Raw genomic sequence first — 15,384 nt, forward strand, 5'->3', positions numbered from 1 at the left:
CCAAAGCCTTTTCTTTTCCTTCTTTGTGCAGGTTTTAGGCAACTAGATCCTCTTTGACAGAATAAAGTATGGATTAACACTAACTGTAGCAATCCCAGGATTATGGGCTCAGGAGAATAAATCTTGGGTTGACCCTGAGATGATCTCAGTTAAGTCTCATTGTGAAGAGCGATGGGAGAGGCGGTTCTGAGCAGGTTTGCTGTTTATTCCTGGTTCCCCAAGACCAGTCTTCTGAGTATCACTGTCCATTGTGCATTTGAAATACAAGTGATTATTCCTGTGAAGCGCTGTGTGCTTATGGCAGCAGTGATTACACCCAAAACTGGCTCTGCTTCTTGCCCGGCCTCATTCCTGGTCAACAGAGAATATACACAAGGAAACAGGAGTCATTGTCATTGAAACACTCATCTTCTTATTGGGGTCTACCCTGCTAGCAAGTCAGCGGTTAGCTTTCCCTGAAGATTAGCATAAAACCAGAAATTTTTAGAACATGTTCCCCGTCTGACCGGCCTCTTTTTTTCCTTGAAATTTCCTCTTCCCTCTGGATATAGATTTCCCCCCAGAGCCCATTCTCAAATGCTGCCTTAGAAGGCATGGGGCAAAGGAGAACAATAATGTGCAAACTTTCTCTTATTTCTTTGATTTTTCCAGCAACAGCTGCAGGCTTATGTGGCCTGGGTGAATGCACAGCTCAAGAAGAGGCCAGCAGTGAAGCCGGTGCAGGACCTGCGACAGGATCTTCGGGATGGGGTGATCCTGGCGTATCTCATCGAAATCGTTGGTCAGTTGGCCCTGGGTTCTGATGCCAGAACATGCCTTCATTATCCTCCACATGCCCTTCAGAGCAGTTTGCCGTTGCTTTGTAATATACGGAAATGGAAGTATAGAAGGTTTTAACATACTTGCCCGACGTTAATTCATTTATTTATGAGTCAGCAAACTCTGTGTGCTGGGCGCCCCGTATTATGCTCCGGCAGTGTGACTGTGAGCACAGTCTGTGCTCTCAGGAGTGTCCCAATCTAGTTGGGAACACTGAAAAGTGAATGCATTTCCATTCATGTACTTAGGAGTCCGATGGGGTAAGGACAGAGAGGAGCACATGGGTGGATGGAGGCACCCAATCCAGTCCTAGGGTTTAGGGATGGCTTGCCAGAAGAACTGATGTCCAAACCAAGGCTGGAAAAGAAAATAGTAGTCAGGCCAGCAAAAGGAGCCCTCCGTGACAATCCCATATCGTCCCACGAAAAGGCTTGTCCTCAGGGAGCCCTGGAGCTGTTGCAAGCCGCTCTTACTGGAGGATAGCGTACCCTGTGTCCACAGCATTTGTCCACAGCTGTTATCATGACAGTATTGCCATTCGCTGAGCAGTAACGTTTTCCTGTCTCTCCCCTGTAGACTGAGCTCTTTAAGAGCAGGTACAGTGTAATTTTGTTTGTTTGTTTGTTTCCACAACTCCTACCCAAGTGCCTGGCACATAATAGGCCCTCTGGCATTTATTGTTCTGTTAATCAGCTGACCTTGCTTAGTCCTTGAGAGATGCGGGCTTGCACGTGGCATGGAAAGAGCCCGGTTTGCTATCTCCGTGGGCCAGCTCATGGATTTATCAGGGCACTCCTTTATAATAATAATAATGATGGTAATAGTTAGAGCTGCCATTATTGAACACTTTTTTTTTTTTTTTAAGATTTTTATTTATTTATTTGTCAGAGAGAGAGGAGCAAGAGTGAGCACAGGCAGACAGAGTGGCAGGTAGAGGCAGAGGGAGAAGCAGGCTCCCTGCCAAGCAAGGAGCCCGATGTGGGACTCGATCCCAGGACGCTGGAATCATGACCTGGGCTGAAGGCAGCTGCTTAACCAACTGAGCCACCCAGGCGTCCCATATTGAACACTTTTTATCTCATTTCATTATCAACCCTTGAGAAACAGATACTTTCATCCCCATTTTCAGGAAACTAAGCTTAGAAGATTTATAAAAATGAATAAATAAATTCATTGAGCACTTTGAATGTATTGAGGATTGTACTAAGCTACTTCAGATGATTTATGCTGTGGGGATGAGATGAGTACTACCGCCTTACTCATTTATGAGGTTCAGAAAGGCTAGGCGACTTTCCGAGGCCATGTAACTGTACTGTAGCAAAGGAGAGGTAAAAAACTAGATCTATTTTAATTCCAAAGTTCATTTCGAGCCCTCATTTTCACTGATTTGAATTGATTATACTTGAAAATATAATCAGATAGAAAATGCAGAAGCCACAAAAGGATGTAAAAGCCTATTTTCCAGCCGCACCAGTGATGTGTTCTTTCTGGAAGCAACCAGTGTTAGCAATTTCTTGCATTTCTTTCCAGAGATGTTCTATGCATATGGAAACAATATGAATATGTATTCTTGGTTTCCCAAAACCCCGATTCTTAAATGCTGCATTTTATTGTGACTTTGGGATATGGAAAGGCTCGCTGAATTCACTACCTTACTCCCCATTCTTTAACATGCTGTCTTCAAGCTTTTGACCCATTCCTCCCCTGAAACTGCTCTCGTCCAGGTTACAACCTTTGCCTTCTCAAATCCAGTGGCTTGGCCTCAGCCCCTATTTTATTCAGTTTAGCAGAACCTGGCACAGTTTGTCCCTCCTCCTCCAGTCACGGTCTTTACTTGGCTTCTAGGACACTCCTTCCTCACTGGCTCCCCCGGTTCGCCCTGTTGGCTTTTCTCCTTCATGACCTCTAAGTGTTGAAGTCCTCCGTGTTCAGTCCTTAGCCCTTGTGTTTTCTCTGTCCCCAAGTGATCTTCTCCCACATCCGTAACTTTAGCTCTAAACTTGTCTTTGAGTTCGAGACATGAATATCAACTTCACGTTCAACATGGTGCCCCCAGTGTATGAAATGCAGCTGTAACTGCACATGCCCTAATCAGAACTTGGGCTGTCCTTCTCCCTACCAGTTCCTCTCTCCTCCAGATTTCTTCTGAAGTAACACAGGATGGTACCATCCACCCAGCTGTGGAAGTTGTCCTTAATTATTCTCTTTTCTTCCTATATCGTACCCAGTCCTTCACATGTGCTATCTGCTTTACATTAAAATTTTACCCAGTACCTGACTTCTCACCTGTCAGCCTTTTCCGGTCAAGCCCAAAACATCATTAACCCTTGCCTTGACTAGTTTCATTTTCTAACAAATCTCCCTGTTTCCTCTCTATGTAAGCTGAGTCCATATAGAGTCCTCTTTTAAAACACAGATTATTAATCTACAGACCCTAAATGACCTGGCTTTGCTTACCTGTCGACCTTCTCCTAGGATTTGACTCCCCTTTCTCTCTCCACTTCAGCCACTGCTGTTCCTCAGATAAGCTGAGCTCATTCCCACCCTGGTGTGAGGTTTGTTTTTCGTTTTTTGTTTTTTTTAAGATTTTATTTATTTATTTATTTGACAGAGAGAGATCACAAGTAGGCAGAGAGGCAGGCAGAGAGAGAGGAGGAAGCAGGCTTCCTGCTGAGCAGAGAGCCCGATGTGGGGCTCAATCCCAGGGCCCTGAGATCATGACCTGAGCCGAAGGCAGAGGCTTAACCCACTGAGCCACCCAAGCGCCCCCCTCCGCACCCTGCTGTTTGTACCTGTGGTTCTTCAGTCTGGAATGCTTCCTCCTCAGATCCTAACATCTCTTACTTTATTCAGGTCTCTGCCCACTATCAGGGAGGCCATGATGCTGCTTTTCTTTGTTTTTCCTCACAGCACCTACCACTGCCTGAAATTATATTAAACATGTACTGGTTCACTTGGTCCTCTGTCATCCCTGCAGATAGAAGGTCTGCAATGGAAGGGACTCTGTCCATGTCTTTCATGGCTGTTTCACTGGTGCCCACAACAATGCCAGGCGTGCGGTGGGTGCTCAGTGAGGATTTGTTGAATGAGGAAGCATACACACGGTCATTTCCCAGGCCCCTGCGTACAGCTTTGAAAATTTGAAGACCCTCCAAAAGGCTCTTCCTTTCTTATTCCGCATCCAGATGATCAACACCAAGGCTTAACGCACTTGCATATTTATATGTAATCTTAGCTTTTCCATCAAATATTCCCTTTCTCGGTATCTGGCTGTTAGGAAACTTTGATAATGTTCCTCCCTATAGCTTTTGTATGTTTTCTCTCTTCTAACAGCAGGAGAAAAACTGAAGGGGGTACAGCTGGCTCCCAGTAACCAACAGGAGATGAAGAATAATGTGGAGAAAGTGCTCCAGTTTGTGGCCTCCAAAAAGATTCGCATGCACCAGACTTCGGCTAAAGGTCAGCGGCCCATCACATCTTTGGGGGATGAGTACACTCAGCTTTACCCAGTGATTATGAGGTTCAGAAGAACCACCCATTGTATAGCCGAGGCTTCTGAGTAGACTGGAATAGCATTAGGCCCATGCCATCATATCATTTATCCATAAAGAGTTACCCTCGTGGGACAGGGGAATCATCAAAATCTGAGTGCTTTGAAAACCTGGATGGAGATAGACATTCTCTATTCATTTTAATTGAATAAAGGTCTGCTTTAGTGTATGTGTGAAGAAAATACAGTAGAAATGACAAGATTGGGATATTAACTTTACAGTGTCTCATTTAAGTAATCAAAAATGAAGACAGATTATGTTTTTCAAGTTCCTTGGGTTTTATACTCAAGAATTATTTCAAATTATAATAGCTACAGATTTTTCCATCCAGTTTTCCGAAGAAAAACAGTTAATAGCTTTTAATTTGGGGGATATTGCAGAATATTTCAGGCAAGATGAAAAGGGGTTCTGGCACCTCTGTACATAGCCTCTCTTATAGCTGCAGAACCCAAAGAGGACACTTCTGAGTCCGTATTGAGCCCAGCTGCAAGGAAGCATTTAGGTGGTCAGAGACCCAGGTTCCCTGGCCCTCCCACTGTTTCTCTAGAATTGCTTGTAGGTTGGGTTCTGTTTCAGCTTCAGTTTCTGGGTCTGATTGCCAGACTGAGAATGGGAATGAGAGCCGGAGGGAGCCTTCCTTCCATGTTGGGTTAGTGGTGTTTTCTGTGGTGGGATCATTTAGGTGGGGCAGACATTTGACCATTGGGAGCGCCCTGTAGGAGGTATCAATCAATCATTTTCCAAGCTTTGCATATTTGCAGTGCTATGAAACTAAAAAAATAGGAGTTTTACCCATTCCCTTATTTTAACTTTCACCAGATCTATCACATTTTTTTTTCAAATATTTTAAAAAATATTTTATTTATTTATTTGACAGACAGAGATCACAAGTAGGCAGAAGGGCAGGCAGAGAGAGAGAGAGAGGAGGAAGCAGGCTCCCCACTGAGCAGAGAGCCCGATGTGGGGCTCGATCCCAAGACCCCGGGATCATGACCTGAGCCGAAGGCAGAGGCTTTAACCCACCTAGCCACCCAGGCGCTCCAATCACATTGTTTTTTTGCGTGCTTTTTTTTTTTCTAGGGCAAAATTTAGAGTGCCGTAATATCTCTGTTCTGGTCCCCCTGAGGGGTGGGCTTGGGGATCTGGCCCATTAAAGTCAGCTATTTTGAGGGAATACTGCCACTGAGGACATAATTGTCGTTTACCTGGAGAAGTGCAGCAGCTTCCTAATTAGTCTCATTGCCTCAAGTTTTGTCTCCCTCCCCACAGCTCTGCAGCCAAAATGATGTTTCTGAGAATTCTGAGAATACATAAGCTCATGCTACTGCTCTGCACATGCGGGTCCTTAGGGGAAAATTCAAAGTCCATCCTGGGGCTTGCCATGCCCTTTCTGACCCGGCCTCTGATATCTCCCCCTGCGGCCTCACCCTTCACCTGCACCCCTGCACTCAGCCCCTCAACCCGCTGTGCTGTTTTCAGTTTCCTCTGCCACAGTGCTGTGCTGCAGAAATATAACACGAGTCTCCTACACGAAACTGAAAAGATCCCTTTTTAAAATAAAAAGGAAATGGGAGAAATGAATTTTAAGAAAACATTTTATTTAACCCAGTATATCCAAAATATTATCAGTGCAACATGTAATCAATATAACAGTTATGAAGGAAATAGTGTGCCTTCTATTTTTTGTGCTAAGTCTAATGAGATATGTTTCAGTCTGACTTTTGTTGTGTGAGGTACTACCCTTGGAGCACATTTCAATTCAGAATCTCCCCTCTAAGTGCTCGGTAGCCTCATGTGGCCAGTAGCCTCCATATTGGACAGCACAGCTCTTGTGGGTCGTGCTCTCTCTCACCTCTAGACCTTTACACTTGCTGTTCCCTCTTCTTGGAATACACTTTTCCTTCTCCTCCTTCACCTGACGAACCACTATTTGTCAATCAAGTCTCAATTTAAAATTCACTTCCCCTGGGAATCCTTCCCTGAGACCTCTAGGCTGGATAAGATGCCTTTACTTTGTGCTCCCGGAGTATTCTGTTCTACCATAGCACATGACCATACTTCACTATGATTGCTTTTAAACGTTCTGTCTTCCTGTTGAACATGGCTCTGTGAGGACAAAGAGACTGGTGTCACTAGCAAATACGTATTAAATGAATGAACCCTCTGCCTCCCTCTTAGGACCTCTGGGTCTGTTCTGTCCCTCAGATATTGTGGAAGGAAACCTGAAGTCTATCATGAGGCTGGTCCTTGCCTTGGCAGCTCATTTCAAACCTGGCTCCAACAGGACGGTGAGCCAAGGAAGGGACCCCAGAGCCTCTCTGCAGAGTCACCAGCCACACTGTGCCACTGCTGTGGCCCAGGGAGCAGCGGCCGCTCTGGCTGACGTATGTCATGACATGTCACGGTCAGGACGGGATGTCTTTCGATACAGACAGAGGTAAGGGTCAAAATCTGGGGATGGGACCTTGTTCCTGTCTCTGATATTTGTGGCAAATGATACCGTCCGATAGACAGACGTGTCACCTAAACAGCCCCACATTGCAGAAAAGAGCATGGAGTGTGGGGTCAGAAAGGACGCTCCAAGACAGAAAACCCTATCAAAAGAGATGTTTACTTTGCAGTTAGAAGAAAGTAAAAGAATCATATTTGTAATTTTTTGTCCTGGTGCCCAGGATGTTAAATATATACCTTTGGCACAGTGTGTTTTCTTCATGGGGAGATATGTGGGAGCAGTGTTCCAAGTCATCTGGGGGAGTGTCTCTCTAGAATGTATACTCAAGCCAGCTTGTCCTGAAGAGTCATGGCAGGAAACATTTTGGAGGTGGTATGTCTGCTGGGAGAGGGCAGGACCCTGGATGTTGCAGAGCCTGGTGCAAATAGTTGTGTTTAGGTCTGTTTCCCTCCTGGGTGTCCGGTGTCTTTAAGGCAAGGACTTGGCCTTCCTCCTCTTTCTCCCCTTAGCACTCTGAGAGTGGCCATCTCTCAGTTCTTGCTGAGTTGACCTGAAGGACTGACACCCTTTTCTTTGCTGGTGCCCCCCGACTTTAGGAACAGCAGCGTGGACGAGGAGATCGAGAATCCATACTGGAGCGTGCGGGCCCTGGTGCAGCAGTACGAAGGGCAGCAGAGGTCCCCATCCGAGTCCAGCTGCTCCAGGTAACCGTCCTGGGGGTTGGGGGGGCACATCTCGGAGTTTTCAGCTTCAAGTAGCAATACGACAGGCAGTGAGGCTCCTCGCTCTTTTCTCTTTCCGTCAGTTTATGTTTGACTTTAAAGGGGTTGTCTTCACTGCTTTGCAGTTTTGTACTGGCTGGAAGGTAGGGAGGGTGGTGAGTGGGAAGCATTGCGTGGAGCCGAGTGCCAGTGCTCAGCTCTGTCCACAGGGGGGCATGACTGGCAGCCAGGAGGGCCCAGCCCCTGGTTTGGTCTCCCTGGCCAGCCTGACAGCTGGTTCCATCGTACTGCCTCTATGCCTGAGCTGAACGCTAAGTGTGGCCAGAGAAGGTTCTAGCAAGTGTATAACAGTAGGAAAAACTGAGCAGAGTTGTCTGAGAACATTAGGATGTTTTCAGCTTTCATTTATAGGGCCAGGAATTGTGGCGGATTAGTATGCATTGGTGTGGGCTAAGATGTTTGTGACTCTAGCAGAACGGCCATCTGTAGCGCTTAGAGCCAAGTGCAAAGACCGAAACAGGACACACTGCTCTAATAAAGCCTGATCGATGCCAAGTGTAGTGGCAGAAAAAGACGACTTTCCTGGCTCATGTAAATCATGCTCCTAAAAATACATACCAGATCATGTCAACTTATTTACTAACTTCATTTCATTGCTGAATCATTTTTTAAATTTATGCTCTTATGACCTTTTCTCTCCTACCCCAGCCCAGTGTAGTCTGTTCTAGTTAAGTCTAATTGTTCTTTGTCTTATACGTATTTTAAGTCCATTTATTTTCTTTCTTACTGTTTCTTTTCCACATAAAATTTCATCTTAGATTGATAGACCATTTAATTTGTTGCAGTCACATGGAATTCTTCCCAGCATTTTAATATACTGATAATTGTATCAGTATATTAATACTTACTCAACTTTAATTTTTACATTTAGTAAATTGCTTTTTTATTTATAAAATTCACATAACGTAAAATTAGCCACTAAGCATTTTAAAGTATACCATTCAGTGGCATTTAGTATCTTCATAATGTTGTGTGATCATCACCTCTGTCCAGCTCAAAGACGTTTTCATCACCCCAGAAGGAAACCCTGTACCCATTGAGCAATAGGTGTGCTGGTAATGAGAATCTGAACCATTTCTTCCTTGTGTGCTGCTTAGGCTATCACTGGGTATAGAGAGTCAAAGGACATTTCATTTATAATGAGATCTGTTGCTTCCTGCATGGCTACAGGCCTTTCACTTTTTTGTGCCTGCCAGAGTTAAAATGAGAGAGAGCCAGACAGAGAGACAGAAAGAGAGAGAGAGAGAGCGCTAGAGAGAGCGAGTGCTAGAGGAGAGAAGTCTGGATGTCTTCTTGAGAACACCCGCTTCCTTCCTTTCTGGCAATTGAACTCAGACTGGGGTAGGGGCTGTGACACAGTGCGAATTAGGGACCCCCTGGAAATCGGGCTGCAGTGGGCAGTGACCGTTTTTCTGGGAGAGGGGTCAGGTAATGAGTCTCATTTCCCGGTCTGTCGCTCCTTCCTGCTTTTTTTGGTCATTTTCTTCTAAGCTGATGTCTCACTTACATCTTTGGGATGCTGGGTCAGTTGGGTTTTGCTCAGTAAGCTCCCGGGACCCAGGAGGCTCTGGAACATTCTGCCCGACCACCCCCTTCCTCAGGGGAGGTCACCTCGTGGCTCAGTGACCCAGGAAGGCCTGGAGACTTCCCGATGTGACTGTGAACGGGGAGCGGCTCATAAGATGGGAAAGGTGCCCCCCCCCCCCCCCCCCCCCCCCCGCTGCAGGCCGCCTGTTGCTCCCTAGACCTCGGGCCGGCCTCCTACTGTGTCCACGCGGAACGATCCCTAGTTGGGAAGCGAGAACACGTGCAACGCCCGGGGGAAGGTGGGAGGAGAACGGCGTTCGGAGGGTTTCCGGGCGCGACCCTGAGTCTCCACCCGGCCAGGCCCCCCCCCCCCCCCGCTCCGACGGGGAGCCGGGTGACACCGGCCCCGACCTCCGCCGTCGCGAAGGGAGGGGTCGGTGCGGAAAGGGCGTTTCCAGCCCCGGGGTGCCCACCCCTCCCCGGGGCTCGGCGTCCGCGGCCCCGCCCCCGCCCGAGCGCCGGACTCCGGCTCGGCCTCCCAGCCCACCCCGCCGGAGCCGGGTCCGAGCCCCGCGCTGCCCGCGGCGCTGTCCGCCTGGAAGCGGGGGCGGCGAGGGGAGGGGCGGGAGGCGCGGGAGGGGCGGGAGGCGGCTCGGAGCCGGGGGCGCCCGCACGCTCGCCGCGGGGACCCGACCGCGCAGCGGGAGCAGCGGGCAGCGCTGCCCCGCGCGGGCAATGGGGTGAGATGCCCGCGCCCGGGGGCACGCCCGCAGCCGCGCGGCCGCCGCGATGCCGCCGCCAGGGACCCGCAGCCTACGAGGGGAGGCGGCTTCCGCCCAGGCCGGGCTGCTGCAGCGTCTGAGCGGCCGGGACCGCGGGCCTCAGTCCCGGGAACATCCCCGACCCCGGGGCCGAGACGCCCGCCTCTCTGCCCTTCCGACTCTCTCCCGCGGTCGGGGCCAGCGGCTCTGGTAGCCGACCTGCCCATGGAGTGGTTCTGCGGGCCCCAGCGCGGGGAGACATGCCCGAATTCGGGAGCGCCGTGACTCCCAGCCTCCAGCTTCACCCAGGGAAACGGGCTCGCTGAAGCCGCAGCCAGGAGGGGGACCATGGGAGGGACGCAAGTGAAATGGTGAGCAGAAGCCACTTGGGCTTTGGAGGTGTGGGGGTCGGGGGGGCATGGGCGGGCGCAGGGCCAGGACTGGAGGATGCTCTTGGCCAGAGACGGACCGGTGTGGGTGGGGGCGCTGTGCTGCGAGGGACAGGCTGCGGGTCTGGGATTATCAGTACAAAATGCGCTGGGTTTAGGAAACTGGAGCCAGCATGGGGGTGGGAGGAGCGGCCCTTCACCTTGTCCTGTCTCTGCTGTGGGAGGGCACTTCAGGAGTAAGCAGGACGCTTTCTTATCACCCATTACCCATTTTCTAAAAATTGATTTTACTCTGATCTGGACTTTGCTGCGGGATCGTTTGTCTGACCCTAAGCTGGAGAGACGTCAGACCTGTGGGAATTAAGAAATCAATCTGTCCAATCTTATTTGTAGTCAGTTCCCTGATTTGAGGGGATTATGATGGCAGGTGGGGCATTACTTGTTTACAAAATTGGGGTTCTGAGCTCCTCGGGAGGAGCCCAAGCCACTTAACTAATTAGCATTAAAATACTTTTCTGTGACCTGAAGCAGTTGACTAAATGCTCTGTCCTCCTACCGGAGGTTCTTGGGGATGTGGCAAGATTGCTGCTCTGACCTGAGCTTCAGAGTTTTTCTTCCACAGGTCCTTCTCTTTGGACTTGGCCACCTAGTTTCCTGGTCTTACCTCTCTGTGGCCTCACTTGCTGGCAGCCTCAAATTCAAGAAAGAAATGTTGTTTTCCTTTGGCTGCTCTGCCACTCCCCCAGTGGGGTTGGGTATGCAGACATCCGCCTCCTTCTGCCCTTATATGGGAGACAACTCACTTAAGAGGGGGGAGGTGGAGCTGAGCATGCGTCCCTGCTTTCGGGCAAACAGTTTTCCAGCATCCTGGGTTCACACTCCTCTTCCCACCCCCACCCCCCTGCGTCTCACACATACCCACTGTGGTCCAGCCAAATGCCGGCAGTGGAACGTGTCAACCATAGCACCTTGTCAGCTAAGGAAGTGTCATTTTATCATTTCTCAAAGAGGAGCAGCTAATACAGGCCTCTTTCTGCAAGTGGGTCCCCATTTCTGTAGGAAGGGAATGCAGAGGCCTGAATACTCATAAATCTATCCTTAGGAGGACAGAATGCCCTTACACTAATGCTCTTTCAGCAGTTCGTTCCTGTTGGCCTGGAAATCAGATGGCCTAAGTGGGGAAAGAGGGATCAGCAATTATCTTTCCTAAATACCGCTCCTCGCCACCTTTCTACCCCTTGTCTGCTCAGGTTATGGATCTATAGATAGGGTTAAATGACTTTCCTTAATTTGAAGCAAAAAACTGTAAATTGTTTTCTAAGGTTCTAATAAGGATGAAAATGTCGTAGTGGTTGAGGTCATTCCCACCAAAGCCCTTAAACTTGCAACAACGAAGAGGAAGAGACACTAGTCCTCAAACTGCTTTCGAGGTTTTAGAAATCTCCGAATACAACCCCTTGTGCTCAGCTCTTGTTTATCCTGGTTTCTAGGAAGACAAAACGTTAACTCCTGATCGAGGCTGTGAGGATTAGCCTGGGAGACTTCAGGGGCACATTAAGTGGGTCAGTGAGTCTTAGACACTTTCACTGTTGTCTGGGTGATGGATTTGGAAAGAATTCCGGAGAGGGGGCCGGGCCTGGAGACCCCACAGCCCCTGAGATTGTTTTAGAGCTGATGTTCTCAAGGTGCGGTGCGAAGAAGAAAGGCCCTTCAGATTCCTTTTCCCTGTCAGATGGAAATGTCAGCCTCACATTCGCATCTTGTCTTGTGGAGTTGCTGTTGTTTTGCAGCTTTGAAATTCATCTTCCCTGAAAATCTCAGCAGTTCCCTCCAAGGCTAATAGTTGTAGCAGAACTTAAGAATTGTTGAGAGATTTCTGATGATAATTTGCAAAGAGTATAGCAGGGATCTGAATAACTCTTCGATGATCCAATCAAGTAAACCTTTCCCTTTCCCTATCAGGTCTTTTCCCCCTTTCCTTCTGATTCCCCCTTTTCTTGTCACTTCCTGTCCTTGTTGATGTGTCACTGCCTTTTTGCCCAGCCTGGCAACTGTCCACAGTCCCAGCAGTTTCTCACCATGAATCACCCTCAGCATTGTCCCCTCTTTTGAGATCAGCCTAGAGCTGATCTGCCATGTTGCTCTGCTGGTGATACTTGTTTCTGTGAGTAGATTTTCCTTCCAGCTCCCAAAGCTACTGAGACACACACTATATCAGTCTTTGAATCTCGGCCCAGGAATGGTGGTAGAGCAGGTGGTGGTGGTAAGTTTAAAAAAAAAAAAAAAAAAAAAAAAAAGAGCAAACAAAATAAAACTCAACGTTCTTTTAAGATGCTAGATTACCCATCCTGGTAAATCTGTGCTTTGTGAATCAGGCTTCAAGGCAGCCTTGCTGTAGAAAAGACTTCCTAAGACTGGGTCATGCATTTAGCATTCATTTCATTCATTCAGAAAGTTCATCCTGCACTCATTCAACAAACGTTTGTTCATACTGTGGCCGGGGACTATGTAGGAGAGTAGGAGTAAGAACATGTCTCTGGGATAAATTATGACAGTTGGCTTCTAAACAACTCCTCAGGGGCGCCTGGATGGCCATCGGTTAAGCATCCAACTCTGGGTTTTGGCTCAGATCGTGATCTCAGGGTCATGAGATCGAACCCTGCGTCAAGGTCCACACCAAGCACAGTTTGCTTCAGACTTTCTCTCCCTCCCCACTGCGCTCTCTCTCCCAAATAAACAAATCTGTAAAAGAAAATTGTTCGTAATCATTGTTTCTCTTCCTTTTCCTTCCATCACAGCCTGACTTCACCCAGTCCTATCCACAGTGCAAAGAGCGAATCCATTATAACTCAGTCGGAGGAGAAGGCAGATTTTGTGATGATTCCTGCTGAAGGAATAGAGAACAGAACAGGTACTATCTGTCCGCGGGCCTGGGTTGGCTTAAGGACCAGCCCTCGTCTTGAAGTGTTTGGGGGTCCTGACTATCTGCCTGTAAACTCCCTGGCCTTCTCCCTCTCCGTAGTCTGTGCGTGCTGGGTCAGCTCTAGGGACTCTGATGCCTTTGAGCCAATGAACATGGCTATCCTTTTGCAGAACATCTCTTTGGATGTTGTAACCGTCAAAAATCTTACAACAATGTAGATGGGCCATTCCTCTGCCGGCTGCCTGTGAATTAGGATATGACTTTGGGGCAATCCAAAGCCTTATTCAAGTAAACAGTTTTTATTATCCCTCTGTTACAGAAATAATTTCAGCAAGTCCTTGACTTACATTTGAACCAAGAATATACAGTATGAGCTGAGGCATCTGTGAAAGTATAAAGACCGGGACTACATTAGGCACTGGTGTGACAGCCACAGAAGGGACCACAAAGGGTCCCCTTTGTTTAGACTTCCTCTGTTTCAGGCTCTCCTTTTCCTCATGTAAACATAGAGGGAAGCATACAAGAAGCAAAGCATGTGATTTCAATAGAGTTTTATTCATCTGTAAGGGTTATAATGAAACTGAAGCCCTCAGAAGAAAAACCGGACTTAAATTCTTGCCTCTAGCCCTGGAATTAGCACGGAGGAGTCAGTCCTGTGACTGATCCAGACACTCTTGGGGCCGGGGTTGGGGGGCATTTACTGAGCGAGAGCTCTGGGTCAGGCACCGCGGAGCCCTGCGCATGGCTTAGCTCATTCAATCTTCACAGCAACCCAGAGGAATTGTCCTTACTACATTCACGCTTGTGAATGAAGACACTTACTCCGAGAGTTGGTACCCTTCTGAATTCCGGAATGCATTTTTAATAGCCGAGCACACAATTAGATGGAATAAAATAGACAGACAAGGAAATAAGAGCAAAGAGACTGTAAAGGTAGGAAAATAAAATGAACCCAGGGAGCCAGATTGAATACTTTGTGCACGTGTGCTCTCATTAGTCTGCTTCCTGCGTGACTCACACAGCGTCCTAGGTGAAAGGGGCTTCGGGCAAAGGAATATGAATTTGGAGGCTCCCCTCTGAAGCTCCACAGCAATTTGGTTTTCACTGCGACTGGCAGCTCCTGTCTTTGTACCTGGCAGAATCCAGCTTCAGGGATGCCAGTTCCAGAGGATTAAGAGTAGGGGCTGTGTGTCCCATACCAAGACTCCCCAAGAGGGAATCTTATTACTTCTTAAAGGTTCTGCGGGCGATCTCTTTCCCCCCTGCTGCGGGAGCCCAAGTTCATAGCCAGTTCCTTATGTCTCGCAGCCCCACCTGGTGGAGAGTCCCATTTGCGTCGTGCGGACAGGCACGGAAGGCAGGTGACCTGAACCCGTGAACGCGGGGGACTGTGAACGCTTTCTGCTGGAAACTTCTTCAGCATGAACTGTACTCCCTCCTTTCATTTTGCAGAGGAAACAGACTCTCCGCTTTCCCGAGACTGGCGCCCGGGCAGCCCCGGAACCTACCTGGAGACCTCATGGGAAGAACAGCTGTTGGAACAACAAGAACATTTGGAAAAAGAAATGGAGGAAGCAAAGAAAATGATATCAGGATTACAGGTAGCTCTTTGCCGTGTGGTTTGTCCTCAGTCACCGATTGATGCTTATTTTTAAGTCACGACAATCAGTTGAAAATCACTTTTCAGTTTCATATGACATCAGAGTTGAATGGGGAGTTTAGACAGAGTAGTACTCGAAGAGCAGAAAATTCTTTCTTTGTGGGTGCTCGCTCCCAAATGGACCTTGCGGTCTCTCACTGGCTGCACAGCTGTTGGAATTTCTGCAAGCCTGGGAGCCATTACGGACCCCTACCCAACCCTTCTTCTGGCTCTTTGCTTATAGGCAAGTCTCACCTGTCCATAGCTATGTACCTGCAGTCGTGGGCCTTCGCCAGAGATTGGCAGTGGGAACAGTCTAGAATTTGTCCCCAGAAATTCTCTCGCAGGAAGAACACAAGGGCCAGTAATGCGGCAGGTCCCCATTTGAGTTTAGCTGAGGGATTTAGCTCCCTCCTAATGCGTTTGCAAGAGGTTGCCAAGCCATAATGATCAGGTAACAGGTTTTCCTCGAACAACAAAGCTCTTCAGTCTTTTCTATACCTTCGTGCCAGCTCGGCAATTCGACCCCTGAGGCCGACTG

The 15,384-nt window shown here is 48.4% G+C and overlaps 1 protein-coding gene across 6 annotated transcripts in view; it reads left to right on the forward strand.

Annotated features, from left to right (window-relative positions):
• Positions 1-15,384, forward strand: part of DIXDC1 (DIX domain containing 1) — a 72,120-nt gene that overhangs the window by 33,350 nt on the left and 23,386 nt on the right. For 5 of the 6 annotated variants that reach the window (XM_013054832.2, XM_004749816.3, XM_004749814.3 and 2 more), the window contains 6 exons: positions 652-781; positions 4,153-4,278; positions 6,576-6,807; positions 7,419-7,526; positions 13,080-13,192; positions 14,657-14,805. In XM_013054832.2, the coding sequence (XP_012910286.1) occupies positions 652-781; positions 4,153-4,278; positions 6,576-6,807; positions 7,419-7,526; positions 13,080-13,192; positions 14,657-14,805 (858 nt within the window). Of the gene's footprint in view, positions 1-651; positions 782-4,152; positions 4,279-6,575; positions 6,808-7,418; positions 7,527-9,652; positions 10,264-13,079; positions 13,193-14,656; positions 14,806-15,384 lie in introns of those variants that run through there. The other variant, XM_004749817.2, reaches the window with a different exon arrangement.

This window comes from Mustela putorius, unplaced genomic scaffold, assembly GCF_011764305.1.
Source record: "Mustela putorius furo isolate JIRA1106 unplaced genomic scaffold, ASM1176430v1.1 tig00000198_pilon_pilon_pilon, whole genome shotgun sequence".
Taxonomy (NCBI): Eukaryota; Metazoa; Chordata; class Mammalia; order Carnivora; family Mustelidae; genus Mustela; species Mustela putorius.